At 39.5% G+C, this 15,829-nt stretch overlaps 1 protein-coding gene across 3 annotated transcripts in view; it reads right to left on the bottom strand.

Moving 5' to 3' along the window:
- ATG2B (autophagy related 2B) overlaps positions 1-15,811 on the bottom strand; it is a 78,262-nt gene extending 62,451 nt beyond the window's left edge. For all 3 annotated transcript variants that reach the window (XR_010940860.1, XM_067726356.1, XM_067726366.1), the window contains exons 1-6: positions 15,184-15,811; positions 7,663-7,825; positions 4,097-4,249; positions 3,020-3,122; positions 1,347-1,509; positions 406-585 (exon numbers count right to left, since the gene is read on the bottom strand). Coding sequence is in view for 2 of the 3 variants with exons in the window: in XM_067726356.1 (XP_067582457.1) it covers positions 406-585; positions 1,347-1,509; positions 3,020-3,122; positions 4,097-4,249; positions 7,663-7,825; positions 15,184-15,345 (924 nt within the window). In the remaining variant the exon portion in view is untranslated. The remainder of the gene's footprint in view (positions 1-405; positions 586-1,346; positions 1,510-3,019; positions 3,123-4,096; positions 4,250-7,662; positions 7,826-15,183) is intronic.
- Between the last annotated feature and the right edge of the window lie 18 nt (positions 15,812-15,829).

Here is a 15,829-nt window from a genome sequence, read left to right as displayed (position 1 = left end):
CACATAGGTGGATAGTTTTACATACATGTGATTAAACATCCCCTTCAGTCAACTTGCTTTCCCAATCTCTCCTTCCTTTAACTTTATCATTTGATGATGATAGAGATTCTTTAAGATATTCCCAGTTATCTGAACTAATGAATGTTTCTGAAAGTGGAGGAAAGTAAGTATAGGAGACAGCTTCAAATCCTGAGCTGCAGCAGATGGGCAGAAAGCCCGTCTTCACCCGAACTCTGTCACCTACAGACAGAAGCACCAGCTGAGAGTAAAAACGCTGACTCCAAGACCGTGGCCCCCTCGTCACAGGGTAATTTACAGCAACCAATCAGTGGGTCCCCGCACAGAGTAAAGGATGCCTGTGGCTTTCCTCTGTTTTTATCTACAGAAAATAGAACAAATACTTACCTTAGCTCCAGGAAGTACCTCATTCTGTTTCAATGTGAGACTCAACCCCAAACTACCGACTAGCCCTCCAATCTGCACCGGGTCAGAGGGTGCTGCCTCTGGCAAACTCCTAGTTAGTTGTGGGTGTGGCTCATAAACAATTCTGGGACTCCAGCTAGGGGACAGCTTTGGCTCAGCTTCCTACAGTAAGGCAATACGAAAAAAAGCAATTCTTTAAAATACCTTAATGTAAAGAAATTGAAATGCAAAATACAATTGTCAGTTTAAGAAGAATAAAGTATTTGACATGAAAACTGTATGATGTGACAATGGATAAACCAGTATTGTAGAGCTACCATGAAACAGCACAGTACCTTAATAAAGGCAAATCATGGAAAAGGACTTTATGAATAAAGCACAGTCTCTGTTCAAGTTCCATAATAAGAAAATTTAATAGACATTCTATAATTAAGAAAATAAGATTTGTGAAATAAAGTAAAAGATAAATCATTGAGTGACTAATTTATAAAAGGACTCTCCAATCTTAGAAGGGATTAACAAAGAGTTCCTTAATTATAAAACTTCTTTAAGATATGACTTGTAAGATACATTTTCAGTAATACATTCAGCATGTAAGGTAAATGTGAACATTACTTGATTTTATGTTTTTACTGTAAAAAGGGTATTAGATGTTAATATATCATTTCCCTCTAAGACACAGAATCCAGTGTTTATCTAAGTAATACATAGCAAACTGGCAGAAACGGCATTAATTATAAATGTGAGTATTCTTAAATCTCCAAAATATATGCCCCCATTACTGAATATTTGTGTTAACTCTCACATCAGACGGAAACCTATTAGTACATATTACATATCCTAGGAAATTTTAAAAACCCTCATGTAAACCTTTCAAAAATCTATGATCTTGGTTTTTTGGTTTTTTGTTTTGTTTTCCTTACCGCTGGTGCAGTTGAACAAACTGGGGAAGATTTTGCTGATGCAGAAAACTCATCCCAGAAGAGAGACACTCCAGAGAGCTGAAGTAACTTGTGAGCAAAAGCTGTGGGTTGATGTACATTAATACCTGAGGACTCGTCAGCAGTTTCATCACAGTACATGGTTCTGAAAGTTAAAAACAAAAAGAGCATTTGCATAAAACTCCTAGGAAAACCTACTTGCAATTATAAGAAATGCACATCGCTGTTGAAGTTAAAGGAATTTTTCAAGTGTTAGCTCTTCTTAGAATATATCTAAAAGGTGGGTCAGCATTACCATGCTTTACTACAGTAAATATTTTCATGAAGAGACATTAAGCCCAACAAGGTAATGTTTTGAGGCTCCTAAATTTGGGGGAAAAAATTAATAACTTCCTGAAGTTAGTTTCAAGGAAAACAACTCCTGTGCTCCCTCACAAACATCTCTTGGTTAACAGGGACAGCATTTGGCTCCAAGTCACAAGTCTGACATGACATTTCTTTTTTTTTTTTTTTTTTTCGCGGTACAGGGGCCTCTCACTGTTGTGGCCTCTCCCGTTGCAGAGCACGGGCTCCGGACGCGCAGGCTCAGTGGCCATGGCTCGCGGGCCTAGCCGCTCCACGGCATGTGGGATCTTCCCGGACCGGGGCATGAACCCGTGTCCCCTGCATCGGCAGGCGGACTCTCAACCACTGCGCCACCAGGGAAGCCCCTGACGTGACATTTCTTGAATTCCTGTAACTATTCTATGAGTCCTTATGACTCATCTTCAGCTTAAGTAAAATATTGTTGTGCTAAATGCATGAGATTTTAGAAATTTTTTAAATATACCATTTTAAGGTAATGCAACCTAATTTCAAAGATCTGTTAACAGTAACTGTTTCACTAATAGCTATGTTTTGTGAAAGAGACCAGAACTCAATAAAGGCCCCCAACAGATCCACATACAAAGTGTCTTTGGTGCCCGGTGTACCTACTTCTTTCTGCTTATCTCTGCTGGCAGCTCATGTGGCATTAAGACACAGGTGAAGAGTTACTACCTCAAAACAACACTCAGTAGTGGGTATGTAAATCAGTCCCTGTTTTAGAGCTATTTATAGGTGCTCCAAGTGGGCAAACACAGAAAACGAAAAGTGATGTGTTTACATCTTTTTAAGTAAATCACTATTGTACATATTAACCTTAAAATACCTTCACAAAATCTTCAAAGAAAACAACAGTCTTAGCCTAAAGCAGCACATAGACCAAATAAAGCAAAGCAAAAAAGCCTATCACATTAATGAGACACATCTAAATAGTACATTGTTCATATGAAAAAACTGAAACTCTCCAACAGGAGTACCTTAAATTTAGTACCACTCAAATAGTCATTATTTCGATTTGATATTAACTAAAAGAGAATTACCTGCTTTGTGAAATCAAATATTCAGAGCATTATATTATATACAATTATACCCCAACTGGTACTTTCAGTTTTCAATAATGGGATTAGAACACAACTTGGAGAAAAGCACTTTACTCAGAAATAATGTAATATATTAACTTAATACAAGCACCTCTAAACTCCAAAAGCATCCTGAAATCTAACGAGAGTCAGATTTTATTATTTACAAAGAAAAGAACAGGGTAATTTGCTTTCAGATATAAGAAGTCTTACCTTTCTATTCGAATTTCAAGTGCAGTTCCAGTTTTGGAATTTTCTGGCACATGTTCAATTCTCAAGACAGTGTCTATAAAAGTGACTTTTACTCTTCTTAGTACTAGAGTAAACAGGTAACCATCAACATGAGACCATGTGTATACTAAATAAAAACTTCTAATGAAAGGAATAAATACGAAATTAGTTTAATAAGAACTTACAAAATAAAAGTTGAATTTCTTTCCTTTAAAAAATCCCCAAATCTTGAGCTTTGTAATAGATATTTTGCCTTGCTGAGCACTTACCCATGTTACATCTCAACCTGGGCAATGACTAACACTATCTGTTGAATTCTAATCCCTTCATTATGCAAGCATAATAAAATAAACAGAGGAGAAACTAGGGTAAAAAAGAACATGAAATTTAATTGAATACAGTAAGTCCCCTACATATGAACGAATTCCGTTCCGAGAGCGAGTCCAATTTTTTCCTAAGTCCAACAAAGTTAGCCTAGGTACCCAACTAACACAATTGGCCATATAGTACTGTACTGTAATAGGTTTCTAATACTTTTCACACAAATAATACATAAAAAAACAAACACAAAAAATAAAGAAAACATTTTTAATCTTACAGTACAGTACCTTGAAAAGTACAGTAGTCCAGCACAACAACTGGCACACAGGGGCTGGTAGTAGTACCAGCAGCTACATCACTGCTGTTTTTATGCTTGCTTCCAGACATCCTGGGCTTGAAATAAAGATACTGTATTACTGTACTCTATATACTACTGTGCAGTAAAGTACACAAAAGCACAGCCACTTGAAGAGGATGCACACACGTGACAATGTACACCAGACACGTGAACTAACTTACGTGATTGGACATGTGAACGCAGGTTCACATCTTTGAAAGTTCGCAACTTGAAGGTTTGTATGTGGGGGATTTACTGTACAATTTTTAAAATAACCTCAATTCTAAAGTTCTGAAGTAAGAATAACAATTCTTTTAAAATCATTCAAATGAGTTTTTCTTATACAAGCCTTACTACTAAGTAAAATCTAAAATTTTTGAAAATACTCAATAATGCCAAACCTGTTTCAATGGTTTCAGCAAACTTTTCAAGTCCTTCAAAAGGCTGGGATCCTTCTCCTTGTTCATCTGTTAGTTTCTGGCTAAGACATTCTTTTGCCAATTGCATACTGCTGGTCATGAAACTTGACCAATACATAGGCTCAGAACCAGTTGCTGCAGAAAATATAGATTAATCTTAAATAACTTCTCACAGTTACAACAAAGCCATTTCTTAAAATCACACATTTCAAACAGATAAATTCTTAATCCTCCAAGAGATATTCAGCATCATGGTGTCACCCAGGGATACAATAGTCTAGAAATTACTCCTAAGATTTAAACATCACCTTATAATAACTGAGAAGGAAAAAAAAAAAATCACAGATAGAAGTCCAGAGACACATGTTCTCATTACATGATACATATCTGACAAATATTAATTCACATATTCATTCAAGTATTTAATGGATATTTTATATGAGTGGTACTGTTCAAAATACTGTAGAGCAGGGGTCAACAAAATTCCTGCAAAGGATCAGACAGTAAGTATTTTAGGCTTTGTGGGCCATATGGTCTCTATCACAACTACTCAACTCTCTCACTCTAGTACAAAAGCAGCCAGAGAGAATGAATGAATGAATATGTATATATGGTGATGTTCCAATAAAAATTTATTTACAAAAACAGATGACAGACCAGATTTGGTGTGCAGGCCATAGTTAGCTGACCCTGCTATAAAAGAAAGAAAAATAAAATAATTATTAATTCTGCCCTCAAAGAGACTACAAGATAGTAGAAGAAATGAGATAAAATTAAGAAGAATTAATAGCCAACTACTGAGTGTCAACAGAAAATATTATGCTAGCTAAGAGAAGAGGCTAAATCTTCTGGCTGAGGGAATTCACAGGAAAGGAGAGATAGCAGTTCACCTAGGCTTCAGAAGGTTACTATAAATGTAGATAAAACAGAAGAGCATCCTTGGAGAAGGAACACACGAACTGCGAAGAGTCCTTTCCAGATCCTCCCTTATGAGAGAATTCCACCACACTTCCTTATGTTATTCAAAACAAACTGACAGAGATTACTAGAATTATTGTCTTCTAAAATTAAAAGTCCTTTTAATGAAATATTTTTAAAATAAGGGTAAAATATTTGACTTTCCTTAGTAAAGTATTACTATATCTACTCAGCTTGGTTAAAATATAAAATATTCTTGTTAATTAAATACCAGATTATTAAGAATTTCCATGCATAGATTACCAATTTTAAAAATACAGATACTAAATTTTACTAAGCATAACTTAAATGGTGTTTCAGGCAGCACTTGGGATCATAATTCTTCAAATATATCTTTACAAACATCACTTGTCACTGAAAGAATTTAAGTTCATAATTTAACATGATTCACCATCATGACTTTACTAGCTTATACATAAACACACACTCTTTGCAGTAGACAATCCAAGACACAACATAGCACAGTGGTTAAGAATAGGGGCTCCAGAACTAGACTGCCTAGATCCAGATCCCATCTTTTCCATTTAATTAGCTATAACCTTGGACAAGTTATTAAACCTAGTATTTATGCTTCAATTTCCTATTCGGCAAAATGGAGATAATTAAAAGTATCTATGTCAAAGAGCTACTGTGAAGATAGTACTTGTAAACCACCCAGAACAGTATCTGGCATGCAAGAAGCACAGTATACATGTTTGATAAATCAGAAAACATCATATGTGTAATTAAAGCTACCACACGCATATATTTGTAAACAATGACTTGCTATCAGTTTAAATCTTTTCCTTCCCAAAGTTTTCTTCTGAAAATTTTCAGTCCTAAGAAAGAGGTGTACAGTGAACACCTGCATACCCTACACCTAGATTCATCAAGATTACACACACACTGAGACTTCCCTGGTGGTCCAGTGGTTAAGAATCCACCTTCCAATGCAGGGGACGTGGGCTCAATCCCTGGTCGGGGAACTAAGATCCCATATGCTGCGGGGCAACTAAGCCCACGTGCCACACCTAGAGAGTCCATACGCCGCAACTACTGAGCCCGCGTGCTCTGGAGCCCGCATGCCACACCCAGAGAAGAGCACGGCAACGAAGAGCCCACACACCGCAACAAAGACCCAGTGCAGCCAGGAAAAAAAAAAAAAAGATTACATACACACTCTCAAACTTTCACTGAACTATTTGAAGGTAAACTGCAGACATCATAACACTCACTCCTAATGACTTCAGCATGTAACTCCTAAGAACAGGACCAGTCTCCTGCAAAAGCTCAATACCATTAACACACCCAAGCAACGTAACATTGACAAAATATCATACATACATTCAATACCCAAATTTCCCCAGCTGCCTCAATAACACCCTTCATAGGAAAGAAAGAGAGAGAAAGAGAATTATGTACTGCAATTAGTTATTCGTGTCTTTAGTCTCCTTTGATCTAAACAGTTCCTCTACCTTCATTGTCTTTCATGACATTTTCTTAACAGTACCAACCAGTTAGTTTATAGAATTTCCCTTATTTTGGATTTGTCTGACTGCTTCCTCGTGATTTGATTCAGATTAAGCACTTTTAGCAGGAATAATACATAAGTGATCACGTCTTTCTCAGTCCCTCAGTCAGGACACACATGATGTCAGGTTAACCCATTATTGATGAGGTTAAGCTTGATCACTCAGTTATGGTGGTGATTGTCAATTTTCTGCACGGTAAAAGAAACTTTTTCCCTCTGCAAATAATATGTAAACAGTGGGAGATATTCTGATACTGTCTAAATATCTATCCAGTTTTTCAACAACCCTTCACCGAACGGTATCAGCGTTCATTGATGATCTTGATACCATTAATTTTTACTATGGTGGCTGAAAACATGGGAATATTCCACCATTTTTTTTATGTTTCTAAGTAGTAGCAATGAAGAGCTTTCCCTTCTCCTTGCCCCCCTTACATACTTATTTGTATTGACATGGACTTAGGGGTTGTTTTTATTTAGTGTGTTATAATCCATTATTTTCATTATCCTTTTTGATGCCCAAGTTTTCCAGATTTGGCCAATGGGAGCCCCTTCAAGCCCAATCCTGTGTCCTTTTAACATTTCTCCATCAATCTTGGAGCACCTCCTTGCTTTCTGGCACAATACTTTGAATCTTTAAAACATAAGTCGCTTTTTATTCAGTATTGTGTAATAACTGATAATGGAAAAGAATTTGAACAATAATATATATACATATAAACATAAAAATATGTACAACAATCACTTTGCTGTACAATGCCGTGCATTGTAAATCAACTATACTTCAAGTAAAAAAAAAGCATAAGTCACTTTAGATAATTGGTAACAAACAATTAAACCAATCATTATATACTAAAGTTCCTGTAGGTAAACAGAGACAGAAATAACTCTGAAGATACAATCACACGCCCCCCACATGGACCACGCCCTAATATTTTATCTACTGAAAATCTCACAAATACAATGCAAAATTAATACTGAATTTAACGCCATCAGGTTACTTTCCCAATCTCTGAAAATTAAAAATAGAAACAAACAGAAACACATAATATACACCTACCTAGGCGAGGTCTAGGTCGGAAGACCAGTTCTAACCCTTTCACTTCCAGTGCACAATTATCCTGCAGCAAGGAGCCCCATGGAACGGACAGAGAAATGGACTGTATGAATCCTTCAGTGACTTCTAAAGGCGCATCTGCTGACTCCAGGATCTCATTGAGACACTAAAGACAAAAAAAAAGTGCATTTTGAAATCACAAGAACAAGAACTTAAAATTGTTGGCTTATTCAGAGATGCTACATATGCTCATGCATGTGTCAGGCACTAAGGATAAAGAAAGCAGAGACCAAGATAAGGATGATTCTCGGCCCTCACTAAGCTGACAAAACAGCTTACCACGAAAGACACATTTAACTAAAGTGGGATAAGTTGCCTGACAGAGGAAATACACTGTACTGTTTGAACGTGTAAAAGAACCTAACCTAGAGATACAGGGCAGGCCACCTGAGGAAGTGCTATTTAAAGCTGAGACCAGAAGGCTGAGGAGTTAACTGGACACAGTGGTCCAGAGAGAGACAGTAGCATGTAGAAGGATTCAAAGAAGGCAGACGTCAGAGTGTACAAGCACACATATTTGAGATACAAGAGTTTTGGGCGGGGTGGGGGGGGCAGGTGTGGAAAAAGCTGCTTTAGGCTTTCCTGTAGCATGCCAGGGTGACGAGCATGCCAGGGTGATGAGCCAGAGATAAGGCTACATAGATAAGGGTGAATGGGATCCAAAAAGCCTTGTAATTAATGTTAAAGAGTCTGAAATTTATCTCAAGGGCAATGTGAAGCCAGTGAAAGATTTTAAGCAAGGGCGCCATGATGAGGATAGAACTTTTAGTGAGCCACTCCTGCTGTCATGTACAGCATGCATTGGAGGAAAGCAAAACCCAAGCAGAAAGGATGTTATAAGTAAGAGAAACTAAAGTTTGGTTTGGCAAGGATAGTGGCAATGAGGCAAGTTAGAGGAAGATGGATTTCTGTAATATATTAGGAAGTAGAATTAATTGTCATCATGAGGGGTAAAGACAAGAAGGAATGAAGAATGACTCGCTGGGTGCTGGCTTGGGCAACGGCTTAGATAGGGGCGCCATATACTGAGACAGGGTAAGGGGAAGATGAAGAATTCAGTTCCAAAGAGAATATCTGAGCAGACATCAAGGTGGAGATGTCTAGGAGGTTCAGAGCTCAGGAGAGCCATCTGGGCTTATAATACAGAAGGGCTTTATAAACACAGAGGGTAAATGAAACCACAGGGGTGAGCAGAGACAGCCTTTGGGAACTAATGTAGAGTAAAAAGATGAGGCTTAGGACAGAATCCTGATAAACACCAACATTTAAGAAGAAGGTTAAGAAAGAGGAACCTGCAAAGTAAACAACAACAACAAAAAAAGCAAACAGAGAAGTAGAAAGAAAATCAAGAGCCTCTTGCCCCAGAAAATTGTGGAAAGACAACATAAAGAGTGGTCAAGTGCAACGAGAACTAACAAGAAGTCAAAGATTTTTAAATGTCCACTGAATTTAGTGACATTTAGCGTATAGGTGATCCCACTGACAGCAATTTCAGTGAAGTTTTAACTACAACAAAAGGAAGACAGATGGATGTAAATACAGTTAGTAGAATCATTAAATGGGTTTTTTTTGACAGACAATATACTTTTTAAATTAAAATAACAAAAATTTATTAAATGCCAGCCTACACGTAATGTGCTTCCTGTATGCTATGTTGCATAAGGGTAGTGTTGTAATTCTTTGTCTACAAACCTAACGTTGAACATTGAGATCTAGACTGGCTCACGTTCTATCACTGGAGGTTACTACTTTGATTTTTTTTTTTTTTTTTTTTGCTGCACCACAGCATGCAGGATCTTAGTTCCCCAGCCAGGGACCCGTGGCCCCTGCAATGGAAGCACACAGTCTTAACCACTGGACCACCAGGGAAGTCACTGGAAGTTACTATTTTAATAGACTTTCTTCACAATGGTGTTTGCGTGATCCTACAGACTTCCTAAAGAGTATATGGGCATGGATGGTTTTAAGGTATAAAATTCCAGATCCCCAATCTCCAAATATATTCTTTCCTAAAATGGACCTTCCTGAGAAGGGTACTTAAAGCACTGGCATCATGTTGGGTCTCCTTTCCCATATTCCCTTGTACAGTCTCCCTTCTCCCACTGAGCCAAAAATGGCATATCTTTTTCCCTTCCTGAACCCTCCCTTACGCACTGCCTAGGATATAAAAATCTTCAGGCAGGACCAGCAATAAGTTTTCTGGTCTTTCCTCACCTTATACGTATTTTTGGCATTGCCATTAAAAGAAATTCAAAGAACTAAGTGATACTGCTACTGCAAAATCCCTATAATTCTCATCTACTTATTTAGGACAGCAGTGTTTCTCAAGCTTATAACTATTTTAAAAATTTAGAGTGAAATTTATGCTGAACCCTATCAAATTCTAGTTGTAAGTATATTCACCTATGGATACATGAACAAATCAGGGAAGAGGGGGAAACACACCCATAACATCAATAAATATATTTCCAATAAGTTTTTATGTTTAGTTATTCAAATGTATAATATATTTACATTGTTTTGATCAACTGCCCTTAACATTGTAATAACAGAACAATCCAGGGGAAAAATTCACTTAAAACCCAATGATTATGTGAAGGAGATACTGATAAGATCAATATGGTAAAAGCCCTAGAGCAACCACTAAAAAACTCAAAAAAAAAGAATCAATAGTGAAGAAATCATTATGGGAATTAAAATGTTACACTAGGGCTTCCCTGGTGGCGCAGTGGTTGAGAGTCCGCCTGCCAATGCAGGGGACACGGGTTCGTGCCCCAGTCCGGGAAGATCCCACATGCCACGGAGCGGCTGGGCCCGCGAGCCGTGGCCGCTGAGCCTGCGCTTCCGGAGCCTGTGCTCCAAAGCGGGAGAGGCCACAGCAGTGAGAGGCCCGCGTACTGCAAAAAAAAAAAAAAAAAGTTACACTAGAAAATATTCACTTAATGCAAAAGAAAGTTGAATTGTGACACAAATTTTTAGTATGATCGATTTCAATTTAGTTACATGTTTTTATTATAGAGAAATAACAGCATGATCAATAAAAGATATAAGCATAAAATATGCAAATGACGATAAAATCTTGCAGAGGAAGTTGGACGGACATATGAGTTCAATGGGAGAACATACAATGTTAAATTTCCAACTATTAATGGTGACCTTGTTCAAGCATATTTAAATATATAATGGCAGGTATTTAGATCTTACTGGGTAAAAAAACTATATTTTTATTATATCAGTATTTACATTATCCTTACAACTATTTAAACTTATAATGAAAATATTTTAAAGTCGATTTTAAAATGTACAAGGAATATGTTAGTGTTTCAAAAATTTTTTAAAGAAAACTGGGCAAACATATTTGAAGAATAGTCTTCTAAAACACAGTCTTTTAAAAGACAGTAGCTCGGTCACTTACTAGCTGGGTGGCTTTGGACAAGGTTTTAACTTGAGTCACAATTTCCTCATCCATAAAATAGCGATACTACCAGTTTAAGGTTATTGTGAGTGTAAACGAAATAACGTGTAAAGCTACCAACATGGTTCCTGGTACCAAGTAAACACTCTGTAAATGCTGATTATTTTTCTTTGTCTTCCACAGTGCCTACCTAGTACAATGATGAGCACTACTAGGAATTCAAGGTGTGCTTGGCAGGATGAAGAAAAGCAAACATTACGTTATACGCTTCTTTTTGATACCGTAAGACTAACTAGGAAAAGAATACATCCTTATTAGTTTAAGCCCAGGCGTAAGAGTTCAAATAAAACAGACTTAAAAGTCGTACTATACTTAATGTACAAATGGGCATTGCACTCTCACTCAGGCCATACATCAGACTGGAACAAAGAGAAGACTAGCAGTTCCACAGTGGGAAGGGTGGTACCTTTGGCTGGATGGTCCATTTCAGTGCACTGACACTTGAGCATACAGTCTACATAAGAAAAACAGACTTTTAAACTGAATCTTTGTGAGAGACAGAAAATGACAGTAACTTTCTGATTTCCTGGGTTTTCTTATGACCAAACATTTAGGAGTTGAATTTAAAGATAATAAGTAATTTTCTTCTTCACAAAGATTAGAATTTTAAATATGCCTACCTTTTATGTGATGACAAATGGCTATCAGTAGTACATGCTACCTAGCAGGTATAATCCAAAACACAAAACACACTTAATCTGTCTTTTTAAAGTAAAGATACCACTTTATTAATGAGTGACAAAAGTAGCTGCTTTTCAAAGGATTTTTGTACTACGGAGAGGACATTTTGAAAAATTATATTTGGAAATGTTTCCACTGTTACATGATCTTGTTGCTGAAAAAATGTCTATTAAAAACACTATTTTTTTAAGTCGTTATCTACACAGGTTACAAAGGTTTGAAAACATGAAAAATTAACTCAGTAAATTTAAAGTCTTCTTAAAACAGTTTTTTTTTTTTTTTTTTTTTGCGGTATGCGGGCCTCTCACTGTTGGGGCCCCTCCCGCCGCGGAGCACAGGCTCCAGACGCGCAGGCCCAGTGGCCATGGCCCACGGGCCCAGCCGCTCCGCGGTATGCGGGATCCTCCCGGACCGGGGCACGAAGCCGCGTCCGTCCGCTGCATCGGCAGGCGTACTCCCAACCACTGCGTCACCAGGGAAGCCCTTTAAAACAGTTTTTTAAAAGGAGTTTTAAAGTTAACTATATATATGTGTGTGTGTGTATATATATATATATATATATATATATATATATATATACACACACACACACATATATATATATAAATGCAACATGTCCCAATTAATTAGCAAGAATAATTGACTGAGATCAAGGAAGAAGGGAATCTCACAGGCGATTTCAACACAATCCTGTGCATAATTGATGACTGAGATTTGAAACATTAGGAATGTTGTCAATAATAGGATTCTCCCGTTTGGATCTATGAATCTTTGTGAGGTATCTTTTTATCTGTCATGAAAGTCCTTCAAATCAAATGTCAAAAGTAACTGAATTTGCAATCAGAAGTTTAAATAGTTGTATCTAAACGTCACACCAAGATTTATCTTAGTCATAAACACAGCACACTATAATGAAATAAACCAGCAACAGCCAATGTTTACTGGATACTTTATTTGACATTATCATTTTGGCTGGGCATATCCCTCACCTTCAAGAAGCAGAACAAAATATAACCTTCAGATTAAGTCCAACCATAAGTTACTTTTCCAATGATCCTGAAGTCAAACTGTAAAACTGAAATATTACCACCTCTGATTTCCCATGAAGATTAAATAAAACCTCGTAAATAACAGTGCCTAGTACAGTGCCTGAAATAAACAAATGCTCAGTTACATTAACTGCTCTTTCCTTGGCTTGAAGCCATGTGATTAATAAAGAAGTAACAGGCTTAGGAGTGAGACTTGAATTCTCACTATACCACTTGCTAGCTGTGTGACTTGAGGCAAATTATTTAACTCCATCTGTAAAATAGATATAATACCCACCTTATAGCGTTAATGTGAAAAGTCATTAAAGAATAATGCAGGGGCTTCCCTGGTGGCACAGTGGTTAAGAATCCGCCTGCCAATGCAGGGGACACGGGTTCGAGCCCTGGTCCGGGAAGATCCCACATGCCGCGGAGCAACTAAGCCCGTGCACCACAACTACTGAACCTGTGCTCTAGAGCCGGCAAGTCACAACTACTGAGTCTGCGTGCCCATGCTCTGCAACAAGAGAAACCACCGCAATGAAAAGCTCACGCACCACAACGAAGAGTAGCCCCTGCTTGCCACAACTAGAGAAAGCCCGCGCTCAGCAACAAAGACCCAACGCAGCCAAAAATAAATAATTTTAAAAAAAAGAATAATGCATACGCACAACATTGTAAATCAACTACACTTCAATAAATAAATAATTAAAAAAGAATAATGCAGCCAAGTCCTTCAACCCAAAAAAGACTGTTAATAAATATCCAACCCTCCTCCTTAAAGACGGTCTATTCATAACTGTACCCAAAGGATAGACTTATGGGTCAATGAATTTTAAAATACCCATCAGAATCCTTATCTTTTGGTAAGAATTACAGCGATGCAGTACCCTGACACAGTGCCTGGCATGGAGTGGGTACTGAACTCGGGTGAATTACTATGTCCAACGTCACTTGGCTAACTGTGGCAGCATGGGCTAGCCTGGGTTGGAACTAGGTCCTTCTGCTACTCAAGCCAAGGCTTTTCCCACTATCCTGTGTACTCTCCCTAGTGTAGGTCATCCACTTGCTGATAAAATTACATGCTTATTTACACCAGTACAAATTAATTTAAGGGTCATAGTAAGGTGTCAGCATAATTTGAGTTTTTCAGGTTTCTATGGCTAAAGAAGTCACTACTCTGTTAAAATACTTTTACATAAAAGAAAAACAAACAAAAAAAACCCCACAAGCTTTTTACACTGCTTAAATCAAGAAAAAAAAATGTTTCCTTTTGTTTCGCCCAGCTACCACAGGAGAGTTACCTATATTGATGATTTCCTAAATGTAAACCGTGTTGGAATGTTTTCAGAATAGTAATACTTTAGAATGGTACAACCAACACAAACTGTAAGCCACAAACTCTAGTGGAACAAATAAGAGTTGGGGGAAGTGGGAGAGCCACTCCATTCTTGCCAAACTCAAGGCTGAATACACATGAAGTAAAATACTATGCACTGAAAACATACAGACGCAGGTTCAACTGTACATGAAGCACCTGTTAAGACGAGTCAACTCACAGCCTCTGGATGACAAGCGGAAAACAGGTTTTTAAATGTCTGAACGCTGCAGCTTCAGCGCTTTTGCAACACCCGCTGTTATGATCTGTCACGTGAAGCAAACAGGCACAACCAAGCATCACTATTAGAGCCACACTACCGTTCACCGACTGGCCTTCTACACACAGTATCAAGCAAAAGCAGGCAAACCGGCAGAGGAGGCCTTCGCCTAACTTTCTTCCAGATGCCAAACGCTGTACGGAGGCCGCGGTGTGCAAGTAACCAACCCCAAGTAAATAAATGAATACCTAGGCATTCTGACATCCCCAAAGGTCCTCCTCATCCTTAATCTTTCCAGAGTGTCATCCCATGAAATACGACTTGTTTGCACAGAACCCCGAGACCCGTCCTTCCCCAAAGGGGCAGCACTGATCACCTCCTTCCATGGACCCCTTTCAGCCAGATTCACAGACACCCACCCCCGCCCAAACCACTGACTCCGCTGATTCCCACAGGGTAGACTCCATTACCTATGTTAAGTTTCTGAACACGTGATTTGGGAGAGCAAACTTGCTAGAAACAGATTACACGACACTTGAACACATTTCTCGGAGTACTGCCCCACCTGGAGCCAAACAATCCCCAGGGAGGGACTGAACGTCACCAATCTTGGGTGACACTCGTTCGAATCGCGCTAAAGAGAAAACTGAGTCCCTCCCGGCTGGCCGCCGGCAGCTCTTACCCATTTGTCCAAGGGAACTTGGGCGAGGGACCCGGTGCCCTGGTACAGGTCCAGACTGAGCTGCTCCAGGCTCAGCTTCTCCTGCAGAAAGTGGCCCAGGTACCTCTGCAGGAGGTACCGACAGGCCCTCTTCTTGATGGACTCCGAAAACGGCCAAGGCATGACGAGGGCTGGCAGCTGGGCCGGCGGGGGCTGCGGACGGCTCCGGCCTGGGGGGTCCAGGCTCCGGCTCCAGGCCGCTGCTGTTGCTGCAGCTGCGTCTCAGGTCCCGGCCGGCGAGCCCAGGCCGCGGCGAAGCCTAAGCCCGGGGAGGCCCCTCCATGCCCGCTCGGGGCCGGGAATCCCTCAGGGAGACCCCATCACCTGTGCCGCGCCGCTCGCGCTAGGCCTGGCGAGGACAAGGCGCGGAGGAGTCCCCGTCACCCCAAGTCCGGGGGCTTCCGAGGGGGTCCTAGTCGGCCCAGAGAGAGGATGCAAGAGATCACGCGAGGAGACGGAAAGGCCTGAGGCCGGAGCTGAGGCGGACACCTCCACCGCCGCTGCGCGACGAATTTGTTGTCATCCACGGGGCGCGCTCCCGACTGCGGGACGCTACCGGCGCGTCCGCGAGACCCGGACTCCAGCGCGCGGCCGGGCAAGGCGGAAG

The sequence above is a fragment of the Pseudorca crassidens genome, chromosome 1 (genome assembly GCF_039906515.1).
Source record: "Pseudorca crassidens isolate mPseCra1 chromosome 1, mPseCra1.hap1, whole genome shotgun sequence".
In the NCBI taxonomy this organism is placed as follows: domain Eukaryota; kingdom Metazoa; phylum Chordata; class Mammalia; order Artiodactyla; family Delphinidae; genus Pseudorca; species Pseudorca crassidens.
Note: the sequence above shows the minus strand (reverse complement) of the source record. Positions and strands in the feature narration are given on the sequence as shown.